The sequence below is a fragment of the Oncorhynchus mykiss genome, chromosome 9 (assembly GCF_013265735.2).
Source record: "Oncorhynchus mykiss isolate Arlee chromosome 9, USDA_OmykA_1.1, whole genome shotgun sequence".
In the NCBI taxonomy this organism is placed as follows: domain Eukaryota; kingdom Metazoa; phylum Chordata; class Actinopteri; order Salmoniformes; family Salmonidae; genus Oncorhynchus; species Oncorhynchus mykiss.
The window spans coordinates 56,319,437-56,336,109 of record NC_048573.1 but is presented as its reverse complement, the minus strand read 5'-3'; the positions used below and the strand labels follow the sequence as shown (position 1 = coordinate 56,336,109).

General features: G+C 40.6%; 1 protein-coding gene across 1 annotated transcript in view; it reads right to left on the bottom strand.

The window, feature by feature from the left end:
* LOC110531212 (metabotropic glutamate receptor 4-like) overlaps positions 1 to 16,673 on the bottom strand; it is a 216,838-nt gene that overhangs the window by 127,438 nt on the left and 72,727 nt on the right. The window contains exon 2 of the mRNA XM_036988394.1: positions 5,306 to 5,522. Coding sequence (XP_036844289.1) covers positions 5,306 to 5,522 — 217 coding nt within the window. The remainder of the gene's footprint in view (positions 1 to 5,305; positions 5,523 to 16,673) is intronic.

The following is a 16,673-nucleotide window of genomic DNA, read 5'->3' as shown; positions in this document are numbered from 1 at the left end:
GTGAACAGAAGGACTTGAGTTCCTGTATGCTTTTGTGACCACACCACGTCTCAATAGCCATAAGGCATACGCCCCGCCCCTCTTCTTACCAGAAAGATGTTTGTTTCTGTCGGCGCGATGCGTGGAGAAACCAGCTGGCTGCACCGACTCCGATATCGTCTCTCCAGGTAGCCATGTTTCCGTGAAGCAAAGAACGTTACAGTCTCTGATGTCCCTCTGGAATGCTACCCTTGCTCGGATTTCATCAACCTTGTTGTCAAGAGACTGGACATTGGCGAGAAGTATACTGGGGAGTGGTGCACGATGAGCCCGTCTCCGGAGTCTGACCAGAAAAACGCTACGTTTCCCTCTTTTACGAAGTCGTTTTTTGGGGTCGCCGGCTGGGATCCATTCCGTTGTCCTGGGTGAAAGGCAGAACACAGGATCCGCTTCGCGAAAGTCATATTCTTGGTCGTACTGATGGTGAGCTGACGCTGCTCTTATATTCAGTAGTTCTTCTCGACTGTATGTAATGAAACCTAAGATGACCTGGGGTACTAATGTAAGAAATAACACGTAAAAAAACAAAAATCTGCATAGGATGTTCCTTTGTAAATGCATAATAATGTAGTACTTACATAAGTGGAATAAGGAACAGTCACTAGTCCTCTTGTGTACAGTATTTACAAAAACTCTCAGCTTATTGCTATGCAACTAAAATGCAATAACCAAAGTATTATGTGACCTAACATGCTATTAAAATGTTGCTTCAAAAGTAATTACAGTTTTATTACACAGGCACAAGAACAGTTTAATGTTAAGTGTTACTGAAAATGCTAATAGTAACAAAATGTGGCTAGTAGGTGCAGAAAGTAAACAAAATATCCCAAAACTGTCTTCTTGAATCAACTACAGCCAAGGTAGGTGGAAAATAGTTTGTATTCTGAGTAAACGATCCCTTTAAAGATGGTGTAGTGTTTGTTTGAAACAAGAACAGATGGACAAAGAGGTTTGAAGTTGTTTTTACTAAGCATCCAATTTGCTGTTTGCAATGTTTGCAAATAGCTTTGAATTACTCTGCAATATTTTCAGGTATTGAAAAATTAGTTGCAGCCTTTGACCTTTTCAGTGGCATGTTGAAAGAGTCATACAGAAGTTGAGCGTCACAACTTATTTATTCTTATCTGTAAAAAATATAATTGGTTTATTGGTTTGACTTGATTATGTACACCTGGGACACTGGATATTCAGAATAATGGACATTTACTAAATGTTTAGGTAAAAATGTATTGTGTAGATCCAATATGACTGTTAGATAGATTAGAATAGTATGGGAGATTGTGTTTGCTCTATTCATTCTCTTTCTATCTTCAACACGCAGTTCCAGATACATCCTTGCCATTAGTTGAAGGCAGCCTATCTAATAGTTTCAGAAAAGTAGTCACTTCCTGAGATCTGTATTCAAATATTTTTTTACCTTGTTGATTGCTCAGGTCTGTATTCAAATAGTTTTAAAATTAGTTACTTTCTTAAATCTCTATTCAAATCGTTTTAAAAAGTAGTCACAAATAATTGTAGTCAACTGCAAAGTAACTATTTGTTCCCCAGGAAAAAATGTACTTTCCACAAAGCATCGTAAACTATGGTAACACTTTATTTTAAGGGTCGTAATAAACCATTTCTAAGGCATTTCTAAACCATTTATAATGCATTAATAAACAGTGTGCTCACCATGTATTAATCATTGCTCTCACATTTGTAAATGTTATTAGTTATTAGTTATCTAGTTCTTCACAAATGCATATATATTTCCTTAAATATCGTGTTGTGTGCTTATTCTTTTACCAGGTACTGCTGGAATGTCTACCAATGGCATGCCCATTTTTTTGTGAGAAATTACACTGGTCAGTAAAAAATGCATAAAGTATTTATAAAGGGCTCACTTTAGATTAGGGGCTGCAAATATACTTTACGAATGATTAGTAAATGGTTTATAAATGTGGAAGTAATGATTAATACATGGTGAACACACACTTTATAAATACCCATAAAATAAAGTGTTACCAAGCTGGATAAGGTTATATGTTACGCTGTGAACTGTCAGATAAACCATTCTGTATTTGGTTGATGAAAATGTGACAGTAAAATAATTCTCGTACGGTATGATGGATGATTGTCATAATGTTGTTGGCTATACTATCTAATTTTCCTCGTAATTCAATGACTTTTGTTCTGTATCTATGAACGCGACCCAGTCGTTTGTTCTAAATGTTCCATTGCCATACTGGCTGGCAACATTCGTTGCTTGCTAACTATCCAACTACGGTTAACTTACGGTCATGTCAAACAGTGCAGAAAAAATAACAACAGTAGCTGCATTTGTTTAAGCCGTTTTCTACTGACATTTATTTGGATACATCCATAGCAATGGGCTAATGAGTCACGATTTTGCCTGGTATAGAAAATGTGCTCTCTCGTTAGGACACTGTTGCTCAGAGGATCTAGCCAACAACACAGCTAACACAATAACTTCAAACTGAAGCTGGAAAGACTGCAAACTAGCTGCACTTGGTTTCGTTTGACCTTTTTCCAATATACATTTCTTTGTATATATCCATAAAAATGATGCCAGCTGATTCATGATTTCGATTGGCTGAGAAACGCTGCCTGTCTCTCTCTCTCTCGTCCCGACCCCTACACGTTCATTACTAAGGGACAGTTGGAGATCGAATTTGAATATTGAAACAATGTTGCAAATGTTGGAGAGACAGACAGTTAAAGGTTTATTCAAATCTCCGCTGTTGAAAACGAAATTTTATTCTAAAAGAAATGTGAGATAATGTCTAGATGCTTTTTGTAGTGGAGATCAAGTTTATAACTTCCCTGCCTGGGCTGATGAGACGGTGAATTGTACAGTCAGATGAAACAGAGTAAATAGGCATTTTAACATCATAGATTTAGCTGGTGGTAACTTGTATAATAGACGGGTGGAATCCGCTTTTAACCAATCAGCATTCAGGATTAGACCCACCTGTTGTATAATACTATTATATTTAACACTTGTTGTTTGATCTGTGGATGGAATGCTCAAATGGAACAGGTATTTTATGACTGTCATTTCCTTTCATTTGAATTCTGCTGGGTCACAACATTTGAACTACCCTGAAAACTACAGACCTCTCTGCCTCTAATGCTTCCTAAGGAGACATAGCTAAAGTGGCATAATGCCATACCTGAGCGCCTCCAAAGTAGATGCAGGCCGTTGAGTCAAATAATACTGCAGAGATAAAAGCACTCAAAAGGTAAATTGTAATTCCCAATGAGTTCCCCTGATTTGTTTGGTTCTATTCCTTGAACAAAGCAATTATTCAAGGACAGTCTCTCACTATGACATCTGCTATACACATAAAGGGTCAAGTGCCATTCAATCTATGTTAGTGTTTGCATTGCATAGAGATGGAATCATTTAGCAGCAAACAATTGATTGCGCTTTCAAGCCAGTGGATCTTAGGTAAATGAAAGTGCAACATTATGTACAAACATGGCATCTATGGTAGCCCTTTACATATGTACCCATATACAGGTTGAAAATGGCAGATTTGGAACGTAGTGGCTGTACATTAACATGGAATACATGACATCAGAGCTCTGGCGCTGCTCTTCAAAGCGTTGTATTGGTTTTGACTGACAGCCGTTCTGAACTTGAGCACCGCACATGACAAGACGTTGCCCCCATCCCTCCCTGTAATTGGGCAACTTTTGCAAATGTTTTGTTGTCTGAATAAGGGAAATGCTGTAAATGCTGTAAAAGATTACTCAATGTATTTTGAATGAGGATTATAATAAATACTGCTTTGATGTCATACAAGAAAGCCAAACAGCCGTGAGTCCAAATGTGCACAATTCCAAATCATAAACTGATGTCATATACTGTGTCACTATGTTTAATGTACAGTTACAAGATGACACAGTGTCATACCCTTGGTTGTTCTGAACAGAATGAGCCTGTGTTTGTTTTTATTACATCTAAACTCCTTTCTATGCTCACCAAAATTACAATCTGTTTCTCTGAATTGCCTTGTGGAAGTTTAACACTGTAAGATTGTATTTGATTTAACTAGCCATGTTGGAAATAGAACAAGCTTTCAAATTATGCCCACCTGACCCAGATTTGGATTTAAAATGGCCGTTATTGTATTGCGTAAACAACAACTGTAACTGTGTGATTGGCCTAGCGCCGTCCGGCTTAGGGAGGGTTTGGCCGGTAGGGATATCCTTGTCTCATCGCGCCCTAGCATCTCCTGTGGCGGGCCGGGCGCAGTGCACGCTAACCAGGTCGCCAGGTGCACAGTGTTTCCTCCGACAAATTGGTGCGGCTGGCTTCCGGGTTGGATGCGCGCTGTGTTAAGAAGCAGTGCGGCTTGGTTGGGTTGTGTTTCGGAGGATGCATGGCTTTCGACCTTAGTTTCTCCCGAGCCCGTACGGGAGTTGTAGCGATGAGACAAGATAGTAACTACTAACAATTGGATACCACGAAATTGGGGAGAAAAAGGGGGTAAACTTTTTAAAAGTTATCTAAATAAAAGTGCATTGAAATTGCTTAGGGACAGTGCAGACTTTGGAGAGGTGTGTGGCCACTTGAAGACACCAGTTAGTCCTCTCACTCAAACCCGTGTCATTTTTTGGTCTTATGTTGCACCTATCCCACATTTTACAGGAATAGTCTTGTTATGTTACTGAATGTATCCAGAGTATTTTCAGAGTACAGTAAATGCGAAATGTACATAAAATCAACAGTGTAATGTTTAGATTCAGTCAGTATTGTGTCAGATTTACTCACATTTGATCTAGAAATGTTCCCATTATCTCCAAACGGTTCCCTTTCAATTGCTACAATGATTATGCATTTCATATTTTATGTAAAAAACATTTCAATTTAGCCCTGTCCATATATGCCAATTCCCACGAGTGTAAAGGGTTAAGTGATTGGTTTCATTTTAATATGCCAAATTCAACCATGATAATGGTGTATCCATATAACTAAATGTAGCTTTTTCATGTCCATAAACTGCATAACTTTAGCATTGCCACTTAAAAGCATAGTCCCCCCATCAATACAAATCTACCTCAGTTATCAGACAGGTTATCAGGTTAGCGACACAAAACATTGGTAAGTTTCCATACCTAACCAATTTGTGAAGCCATGTGATGCCATAATAGGTTTCTGATTGCAGGAGCCAATAATACATTATATTTCTCTAAATTAGACCCAGCATGCATGTGGAACAGTGAAAAATAATGTTCAGGAGAGATGGAGATGACTCACCCTCTTCGCGGGACTTCTGTATGAAGGCATCCACACCGCTTTCTCCATAGTTACCCTCTGATGCTACTGTGGAGACATAATTCCAGCGCATGGCTTTAACTATATCCACCATGGCCTGTGCCTGGTAGGTGTCCGGGGGCACGACTCGGGAGAAGAAGTCGTAGCGCGTGTTATCACTCAGCTCCGGAGCCGTGGAGGCATAGCTCACCTGGGGGATCTGAGGAGAGAGTGAACAAGAGAACATGGTGTGAGCACATACTGTACTTCAAGTTTATAGCACAGGAGGTTGGTGGCACCTTCATTCAGGAGGACAGACTCATGGCAATGGCTGGTGTGGAATGGTATCAAATACATCAAACACATGGGTTCCATGTGTTTAATGCCATTCCATTCGCTCCTTTCCATACATTATTATGAGCTGTCCTTCCCTCAGCAGCCACTGGTTTATAGAATTGCGATATGCTAGGAGGAATGTTGGAAGTTAGAACATCTGAATTATTCACAATTATTCATTAATTGCCACTTATTACAATTGTTATGAGATTTTGTTGTTTGCTTTTGTTCTTTGCTTTGTGAGTAGGCTGTCAGCTCTTTGTTTTCATATTCGTCCCCTAGCTTACAGAATATATGTTAATAGCTGAGTTGCAAAATGTAGAGGCTTGATTAGCTGTGTTAAAATCGGATTTATATAATGTTGAGGCTTGATTGGCTGTGTAAAAAGCTGACTTCTAGAATGTAGAGGCTTGATTGGCTGTGTTAAAATGTGATTTATATCATGTAAAGGCTTGATTGGCTGTGTTAAAATCAGACATTATTTAAGGGGTAAGAGCTTGTAATAAAAGAGATCCATTGTAATAAAACTAGTTTGTAAGGGGTAATTTCATATAAAGTAAATCTAGTACCTAAAGGGAAGGGTCTTTGGTGGGATGATGGTAACATAATTGAGCACAGTGTATCACACATTTATGCACTATCTGAGTTGTTTCATTAACCACCCTTCTCATTTCTCTGATGTTGATCAATACTGGGGCGGCAGGGTAGCCTAGTGGTTAGAGCGTTGGACTAGTAACCGGAAGGTTGTGAGTTCAAATCCCCGAGCTGACAAGGTACAAATCTGTCGTTCTGCCCCTGAACAGGCAGTTAACCCACTGTTCCCAGGCCGTCATTGAAAATAAGAATTTGTTCTTAACTGACTTGCCTGGTTAAATAAAGGTAAAATAAAAAATAAAATACTATCAAACGATAGACGTACACCATGCTTGTAAGGTCAAATTATGAAGTATAGAGATACATTCTGGGTTTATCAAATTTATATGGGAACAGTGTCAAATAGCTCAGGTTCATTCAGGTTACTGCTAAGTAAATGGACTGAGGTGATCATCTGGATTTTACTCCATATATGGAGGGTGTACCTCATAATAATGTCCACTGTATTATTCTTCTGGGATATTACACTCAAAGTTTGACACCTATTGATAGTTGATACAACTGTTTCAAAAATGAAGAAAATCTGCCACAAACATTTAGTCTCGGTCTGCTCACTCTCACAACTATACCTATACCTACAGTACAATTACCTCAATTAGCCCAACTAACCAGTGTACATTGACTCTGTACCGGTACCACCTGTATATAGCCTCGCTACTGTTATTTTCACTGTCATTTTACTGTTTTTTTATTTGTATTTCTTTACTTATCTATTGTTTACCTAATAGCTATTTTTTACTTAAAAATTGCACTGTTGGTTAGGGGCTTGTAAGTATCCATTTCACTGTAAGGTGCAGGTGACAAATAAACTTCGATTTGATTTGATTTGAACTATGTGCACAGACTTGGAGCCGCTATGGTGTCATATAGGACTCTACAAAAGTGATTACAGCATTTCTCAAGAGTTAAGAAAACTGTGATTAAAGCTCAAAGTAGAGATGTAGGCAAAGTGGTATTCGAGTCAATCAAGTAGCACAAAAGCTATGAGCAAATTAAAATGTGATTCTCACAGACTAGAAGTGATTCATTTGTGGGTGAAAGGTGTTAAGAGACAAGGGCCTTTGTTCCAGGGCCTGTGATAACACATTTTAAAGAGCAAATTAAAGCAATAAACACCCTCTCTAGTAGAAAACGACCTACTCCCTACTACCTACTATTCGAAACATTTCTTCTAGTGTCAAAATCGACTACAAAGTGTAAATAGGATAATTCTGGTCATAAAGTCAGTCTCGTCCAAAACTGAGATTAGCAAGATAATTAGGAAAAAATGGTATGTCACAGAATGAAGTGTACCGTAACAGTTTTCATTGGGTTGGGTTTATTTCAACCCTGCCCACAGCAGGCAGGACCCAAGTAATCATCAATTTCAGCGCAGCTGCACAAGACCCGATCTTAATGCTCATGGTCAATTTGGTTTGACAGTCGATATACCTATGGGGCTAGTTAAAGACCATAAGTAAATAATACAATTTATATAGGACAATATTTCAAATACACTTCAAAACCTAAATCCAACCATAAATTGTATAAAATAATTTCCAAATATTGAAAGCATTTAATGAGACAACGAAAACGTTGTTCCATCTACATTAGTGCCGGGACGATACCAGTAACGCGATACTCGTTAGTATCGTGGCAAGGAAACAAAACACGAAGCGGAATTAAGGAAAACAGCTCCAATGTTGTAAACAAACATCTTTATGTTGTCACCCAGAGTCACATGTACTTATTTTCTAAACTATATAAACGACCAAATAGTTTGTTCTGCTTCGTGATTTCATTTTTGCCATGGAAAAAATGTTGCGATACTAGTATTGTCCCTGTCCTAATTCACATTATTGTAATTTATTGACCGTCGCTAACTAGCCCCACAGATAGACTATCCAAAGTCAAACCAATTTTTCCACGGTTGCACACCAGCCGGCTGAAGCTAATTGGTGAAAGAATATGACTACCCTGCTAGCTATTCTAAGTGACTTCAAGACATAACACCTGGTTAGACTGTTTCAAGTTATCTACAAGGGTGAGTGACTGTAACTGTGTACGGTTTTGGCAGAGGGAAAGTGCAAACACTTACAGTGCCTTGCGAAAGTATTCGGCCCCCTTGAACTTTGCGACCTTTTGCCACATTTCAGGCTTCAAACATAAAGATATAAAACAGTATTTTTTTGTGAAGAATCAACAACAAGTGGGACACAATCATGAAGTGGAATGACATTTATTGGTTATTTCAAACTTTTTTAACAAATCAAAAACTGAAAAATTGGGCGTGCAAAATGATTCAGCCCCTTTACTTTCAGTGCAGCAAACTCTCTCCAGAAGTTCAGTGAGGATCTCTGAATGATCCAATGTTGACCTAAATGACTAATGATGATAAATACAATCCACCTGTGTGTAATCAAGTCTCCGTATAAATGCACCTGCACTGTGATAGTCTCAGAGGTCCGTTAAAAGTGCAGAGAGCATCATGAAGAACAAGGAACACACCAGGCAGGTCCGAGATACTGTTGTGAAGAAGTTTAAAGCCGGATTTGGATACAAAAAGATTTCCCAAGCTTTAAACATCCCAAGGAGCACTGTGCAAGCGATATAATTGAAATGGAAGGAGTATCAGACCACTGCAAATCTACCAAGACCTGGCCGTCCCTCTAAACTTTCAGCTCATACAAGGAGAAGACTGATCAGAGATGCAGCCAAGAGGCCCATGATCACTCTGGATGAACTGCAGAGATCTACAGCTGAGGTGGGAGACTCTGTCCATAGGACAACAATCAGTCGTATATTGCACAAATCTGGCCTTTATGGAAGAGTGGCAAGAAGAAAGCCCTTTCTTAAAGATATCCATAAAAAGTGTTGTTTAAAGTTTGCCACAAGCCACCTGGGAGACACACCAAACATGTGGAAGAAGGTGCTCTGGTCAGATGAAACCAAAACTGAACTTTTTGGCAACAATGCAAACCGTTATGTTTGGCGTAAAAGCAACACAGCTGAACACACCATCCCCACTGTCAAACATGGTGGTGGCAGCATCATGGTTTGGGCCTGCTTTTCTTCAGCAGGGACAGGGAAGATGGTTAAAATTGATGGGAAGATGGATGGAGCCAAATACAGGACCATTCTGGAAGAAAACCTGATGGAGTCTGCAAAAGACCTGAGACTGGGACGGAGATTTGTCTTCCAACAAGACAATGATCCAAAACATAAAGCAAAATCTACAATGGAATGGTTCAAAAATAAACATATCCAGGTGTTAGAATGGCCAAGTCAAAGTCCAGACCTGAATCCAATCGAGAATCTGTGGAAAGAACTGAAAACTGCTGTTCACAAATGCTCTCCATCCAACCTCACTGAGCTCGAGCTGTTTTGCAAGGAGGAATGGGAAAAAATGTCAGTCTCTCGATGTGCAAAACTGATAGAGACATACCCCAAGCGACTTACAGCTGTAATCGCAGAAAAAGGTGGTGCTACAAAGTATTAACTTAAGGGGGCTGAATAATTTTACACGCCCAATTTTTCAGTTTTTGATTTGTTAAAAAAGTTTGAAATATCCAATAAATGTCGTTCCACTTCATGATTGTGTCCCACTTGTTGTTGATTCTTCACAAAAAAATACAGTTTTATATCTTTATGTTTGAAGCCTGAAATGTGGCAAAGGGTCGCAAAGTTCAAGGGGGCCGAATACTTTCGCAAGGCACTGTACCAGGTTTGAACAAACACAATAGACACCTGCATAAAAGCATGCCTACAAGACCCAAATCTCGATCTCAGTTGAACATCCTAATAAGGAGAATTCAAACCAAGGCTAAATCAGGAAGTGCAGTCCTCCTTTAAAGTAACTTGACAAAGCAGTCTTGTGTTTTCCCGGCGTTCACAGGGGCAACATATAGACTTTTTATTAGTGGAGAGAAGACAAATATGGTGTTAATGTACAATGCATTCAGAAAGTATTCAGACCCTTTGACCTTTTCCACATTTTGTTATACTACAACCTTATTATAAAATTGATTCAATTGTTGTTTTTTCTCATCAATCTACACACAATATCCCATAATTACTAAGCAAAAACAGGTTTTCAGAAATGTTTGCCTTTTTTTAAATGAAATATAAAATTTACATAAAGTATTCAGACCCTTTACTCAGTACTTTGTTGAAGCACTTTTGGCTTCGAGTCTTCTTGGCCCTCGAGTCTTCTTGGGTATGATGCTACATGCTTGGCACAGCTGTATTTGGGGGATTTCTCCCATTCCTCTCTGCAGATCCTCTCAAGCTCCTTCAAGTTGGATGGGTGAGCGTAGCTGCACAGCTATTTTCAGGTCTCTCCAGAGATGATTGATCGGGTTCAAGTCAGGCTCTGGCTGGGCCACTCAAGGATATTCAGAGACTTGTCCCGAAGTCACTCCTGCATTTTCTTGGCTGTGTGCTTAGGGTTGTTGTCTGTTGGAAGGTGAACCTTCACCCCAGTCTGAGGTCCTGAGCACTCTGTCTCAGCCTCCAGTATTTATGCTGCAATAGTTTATGTGTCGGGGGGCTAGGAACAGTCTGTTATATCTGGAGTATTTCTCCTGTCTTATCCGGTGTCCTGTGTGAATTTAAGTATGCTCCATCTAACGCTCTCTCTGTCTCTTTCTCTTGGAGGACCTGAACCCTAGGACCAGGACCATGCCTCGGGACTCCCTGGCCTGATGACTACTTGCTGTCCCCAGTCCACCTGGTCGTGCTGCTGCTCCAGTTTCAACTGTTCTGTCTGCGGCTATGGGACCCTGACCTATTCACCGAACATGCTACCTTGTACCTGACCTGCTGTTTTCGACTCTCTCTCTCTCTACCGCACCTGATGTGTCTAACTCTGACTGATCAGCTATGAAAAGCCAACTGACATTTACTCCTGAGGTGCTGACCTGTTGCACCGTCTACAACCACTGTGATTATTATTATTAGACCCTGCTGGTCATCTATGAAAGTTTGAACATCATGGCCATGTACTGTTATAATCTCCACCTGGCACAGCCAGAAGAGGACTGGCCATCCCTCAGAGCATGGTTCCTCTCTTGGTTTCTTTCTAGGTTCCTGCATGTCTAGGGAGTTTTTCCTAGCCACTGTGCTTCTACATTTGCATTGCTTGCTGTTTGGGGTTTTAGGCTGGGTTTCTGTACAGCACTTTGTGACATCGGCTGATGTAAAAAGGACTTTATAAATACATTTGATTGATTGATTGATTGAAATTTGATTTAAGTATTGTAGGCTAGGCTACCTATTTAATTATTTAATTTATGGATTAAGCATCAGCCCTCATTCTGATCTTGTTCCCAATGATCAGTGCTTTAGTTTATTATGTTGCTGTCAACCGGTACTTAATTTGAACATTTGAACAGTTTTGGTGTGTGTACTAGGCTATTTGATTTAATTTATACACATTACATGACCAAAGCATGTAGACACCTGCTGGTCGACCATCTCATTCCAAAATCATGGGCATTAATATGGAGTTGGTCCCTCTGTGCTGATATACTGCAACACCCTCCAATCTTCTGGGAAGGCTTTCCACTAGATGTCGGAACATTGCTGCAAGGACTTGCTTCCATTCAGCCACAAGAGCATTAGAGAGGTCGGGCACTGATGTTGGGTGATTAGGCCTGGCTCGCAGTCAGCGTTCCAATTCATCCCAAAGGAGTTTGATAGGGTTGCGGTTAGGGCTATGTGCAGCCCAGTCAAGTTCTGCCACACCGATCTCGACAAACCTTTTTTGTATGGACCTCGCTTTGTGCACTGGGGGCATTGTCATGCTGAAACAGGAAAGGGCATTCCCCAAACTGTTGCCACAAAGTTAGAAGCACAGAATTGTCTAGAATGTCATTGTATGCTGTAGCGTTAAGATTTCCCTTCACTGGAGAGGCCTAAGAGGCCAAGCTTGAACCATGACAATCAGCCCCAGACCATTATTCCTCCACCACCATTACAGTTGGTACTATGCATTGGGGCAGGTAGCATTCTCCTGGCATCTGCCAAACCCAGATTCATCCGTCGGACTGCCAGAGGGTGAACCGTGATTCATTACTCCAGAGAACGTGTTTCCACTGTTCCTGAGTCTAATAGCGGCACACCTTACACCACTCTGGTCTACCCAAGAAAGCCATTTATCAACTGCAAAACATACATAATTCTGCAGCATGGGTACTCTTGGTCTCTGCACTAGTTTTAAATCAATTCACGATTGTGCGCCCCAATACATGTCAGACATACTGTTAAGTTATGTACCCAGTTGGGTCCCTCAGGTCCTCTAGCAGTGGCCTTTTAACTATCCCAAAGCCTATGACCAAGAGTCATGGAGAGGCAGCCTTTAGTTACTATGGCCCCAGCCTCTGGAATAGCCTGCCAGAGAACCTGAGAGGTGTGTATATATAGTGTATGTTATATAGTGTATGTGTGTATATAGTGTATGTTACAGCACTTTGGTTTCACTAATAAATGTGTTGAAATGGAACCCAATTATCTGTTTCTGTCTTCAGTCCTTTTTAAATAGCATAGATGGGCTAAATGAGCTAAGGTTGAATGTGATTGTAAGGGGTGCGTAACTGGTGGCAGGGAAGTCAGACGCAGGAGAGTAGAACTGGGTAATAACCGGAGCAGTTTAATTATCAAAACCAACGGCATCCAGAACTACAAAATATGGGTACAAAACGCGTCGCGCACCAGTCAAAATGTGCACAAGCACTTACAACAAACAATTACACACACAGACATGGGGGGAACAGAGGGTTAAATACATGACAAGTAATGAGGGAAATGTAAACCAGGTCTGTGGGAAAACAAGACAAAACAAATGGAAAATTAAAGGTGTATCGGCGATGGCTGGAAGACCGGTGACGTCGAACGCCGAAAGCCACCCGAACAAGGAGAGGAACCGACTTCGTGACAGTGATAGTCTGCCTATAACCAGCCTGAGTAGGCCTATAACTCCATTTGTATTCTACTCAGAGTTAAAAGAAGTTAATCAAATTGGAAATTAGCTATTATCAGGCTGGTTAATGCGATTCATGTCTGTTGAATTTGGAAAAATCCACCCGCACTTGGCCCCATCCCACCTACTCAGCCAATCAGGATCCGCTACTGCCTTGCGGCCGTGGCATACAGTATACTTTTTACTAAACGATACGTGCTAAAAAGTATGTGACAATGAGTACATAGTATGCAGTTTAAGTACAGTGGGGCAAAAAAGTATTTAGTCAGCCACCAATTGTGCAAGTTCTCCCACTTAAAAAGATGAGAGAGGCCTGTAATTTTCATCATAGGTACACTTCAACTATGACAGACAAAATTAGAAAGTGTGGAGTGGAGTGTGACTGTTTGAGGTTGTGTACAGGTGTCTTTTATACTGATAACAATTTCAAACAGGTGCCATTAATACAGGTAACAAGTGGAGGACAGAGGAGTCTCTTAAAGAAGAAGTTACAGGTCTGTGAGAGCCAGAAATCTTGCTTGTTTGTAGGTGACCAAATACTTATTTTCCACCATAATTTGCAAATAAATTCATTAAAAATCCTACAATGTGATTTTCTGGATTTTCTTTTTCATTTTGTCTGTCATAGTTGAAGTGTACCTATGATGAAATGTACAGGCCTCTCTCATCTTTTTAAGTGGGAGAACTTGCACAATTGGTGGCTGACTAAATACTTTTTGCCCCACTGTATGTAGTAACCTAGTATATGTATTCGGACAATGCCAGTATCACTAATATCCACTGATATACGTGTAAATCTGCTCATATTCTACAAAATCCTAAACAGAAGTCCCGTCTTTGTACACTGAAGCTACAGTACCACTATGTGTCTGTTCACACTGAACTGCAATAGCCACTGTCCATCCTGAATCATTTATTTGAAACAAGGTGAGTCGTGGTTACCTGAGGAGAGAGATATGTGTGAGCTATGACTCATGCTGCTGAGTTCAGCTCTGCGTACTATGTTCCGGAATGAACTGATGCATTTCGCCAGTCTGTAGATCAGTGGCTAAACCACTGCAATACAGGAGTAGAGTTAACCTGCAACTACAGTACAGTATTCCTCTGTGGTCTAGTCTGACTGCTGTAGCGCTATCCTCCTTCCCTTCTCTCCTCTCCTCTCCCTGTCTCACACTGTAGTTGGCTTTGATGTGTTCAGCTGCAGCTCCCATTGATCATGCCACTAGTGTGTTCACAAGCTGTGCCCAGTGCCTGCAGCCCCTAACACTCACGTCAGCCTTCCTCCCGCTCCCCTATTCCTCCATCCACACGGATGTAGCGGTTAAATTATGCAAATGAACAACAGCACCGCAGTAGAGCATCATTTCAAGTGACACCTGGAAAGTAAGTCACTATTGAAGTATGGTTTTGTCCCTTAAGAGACATCATCTTAATCCTTGGAATGTTAGAGCAAAGATGTGTCACGACTCGTCTTGTGTGAGCAGAATACCATGTAGGTGGATGTGCTTGATGTGTAATGACTGATGATAGAACATGAGATGAGTCTGATAGGAATGGTCCTTAGTCCTGTCACCTCAACTCCTTGCTCTACAATGACAACAGGCCAAGCCGTCCTTCCAGCCTGAAAAGGCCACTGTGTGTCTCTCTGGGCACTCTGTGTCTCATAATTTTAGAGCTCATGGGGACACTCAAACGTCAGTCGTGTCTGTGGTCTATTGCACATGTCCAGAAGGCTCCCTAGGAGGGCTCCCTAGGAACCGACAGAAGTCCCCAGACTTCAACAGCTGGTTGTGAGGGGGCAGAGAATGACAGACGAAGTATCCTACAGGACACAGATTCAAGGAACACTGTCCTCACACCTCACCTCCCAATCTTTGCTCCTCTTTTGTCTCTTTTGAGGTTAAGTGAAACTGTTTCCTGTCTCCTTTGAAAGGAAAATAATTGTTCTGGCTTTGAAGAAATGGAGAAACTTCAATCTGTGTTCTGCTCTGCCTCCTAACTGAACATCATTAAAGGGGCTGCTAAACTGTATTTGGAAGCTGCTAACAATGTCTTATTTTAGAGCTCTTGAATATTCACTATTTCACTTTCATTTAACTCATCAAAGACTTCCACCTACATCCAACAGAGCTCTCTCTCAAGGATGTGATTGCATTGTACTGCACAATTCTTTTTACTATCCTAGTGTGTTTTCACCTGTGCTTTTGTGTTACTTTGAAAGGAAATAAATATATAATAGTACATGAGAAAAGACAATGGACTGATCCTGTCACACGTTGTGGGGTTGCGGTGCCACCCACGAGGATCACTCAGGCTTACCTCCCAGGGGAGCTTGTCTAAACACAGAACACACATACACCAGGATAGCTGCTGACATCACGCATCAATGTAGACTATCTGCAAGCCTCGCTTCCATTGTTCCCCTACAAAATAACAGTTTTTACCTCTTCAAGCTTTAAGAAAATGGCTCAAAACTTCGCTAGAGTAAAGATGTCTGGGACTATCCAAATGAAGTATTACCAAGAATATGAAACATAGCATTTAAGTTTTGGGGTGCTTCATAAATCCAGTAATAGCAAATGGACTCCCTTTAAAAGTTTGGAGTTGATTACAGGGTAGCACAATGACATTAAGCAAAATGCTGTTAATTGCTAAATGTTGAAGAGGGTAGAGGGATATATATACATGTTTTTGTTTATTTTTCAAGCAATGTATGGTGGTGTTACCATGACAACTCTGGGAAATATATCAGCCAAATAAAATGACTGTAGATATTCAGGGACTATGTGTAATGGTTCATTTCTCACCTGATCGATTTTTCCTCCTGTAACAATCACTACATTTCAGCATCAAGGCAAGAAGCAGGATAGGCTGAGCTTATCCTGTTTTTCATTTTTCAGATTTCTCACTCTCTCTCCCTCTCTGGAGTACAGTGATAGTACTGAAGCCTGATGTTCTCATTGAACACAGACACTTCCACACTTTGACAGAAGGAATTAAACTCCCCAGCCAAGCTCCTCTCTGACCCATGAGAGAACATGAGTTAAGACAAACTAGAGAAACCTTTGCTTGGATAGAATATTGTACCATGCACACATACAGCCCAGAGAACACCTTTTCCATCTTAAAACATAGGCACTGCCGGGTGTATCAATGTGGCTTGGAATTGTATCAAGATCAAAGAGAGATACCTAAAAGCAGATTCCTATATATAGAGAGTTGGGTCAATGCGGTTTCTGTCTGAACCTACCGAGAGCGTTACTTTGTCTTCCATAGCCGTTACTAAGTGAAAATGGACACTTCCTCATTGTACTGTTAATTTCTTCTAGTTTTCACAACCTATGAAGTGAAAGCAGATATTGAATTTGTTGACACCACAGTACAGACTTGGACACACATTATCCCGAATGCAAAAGAAACACT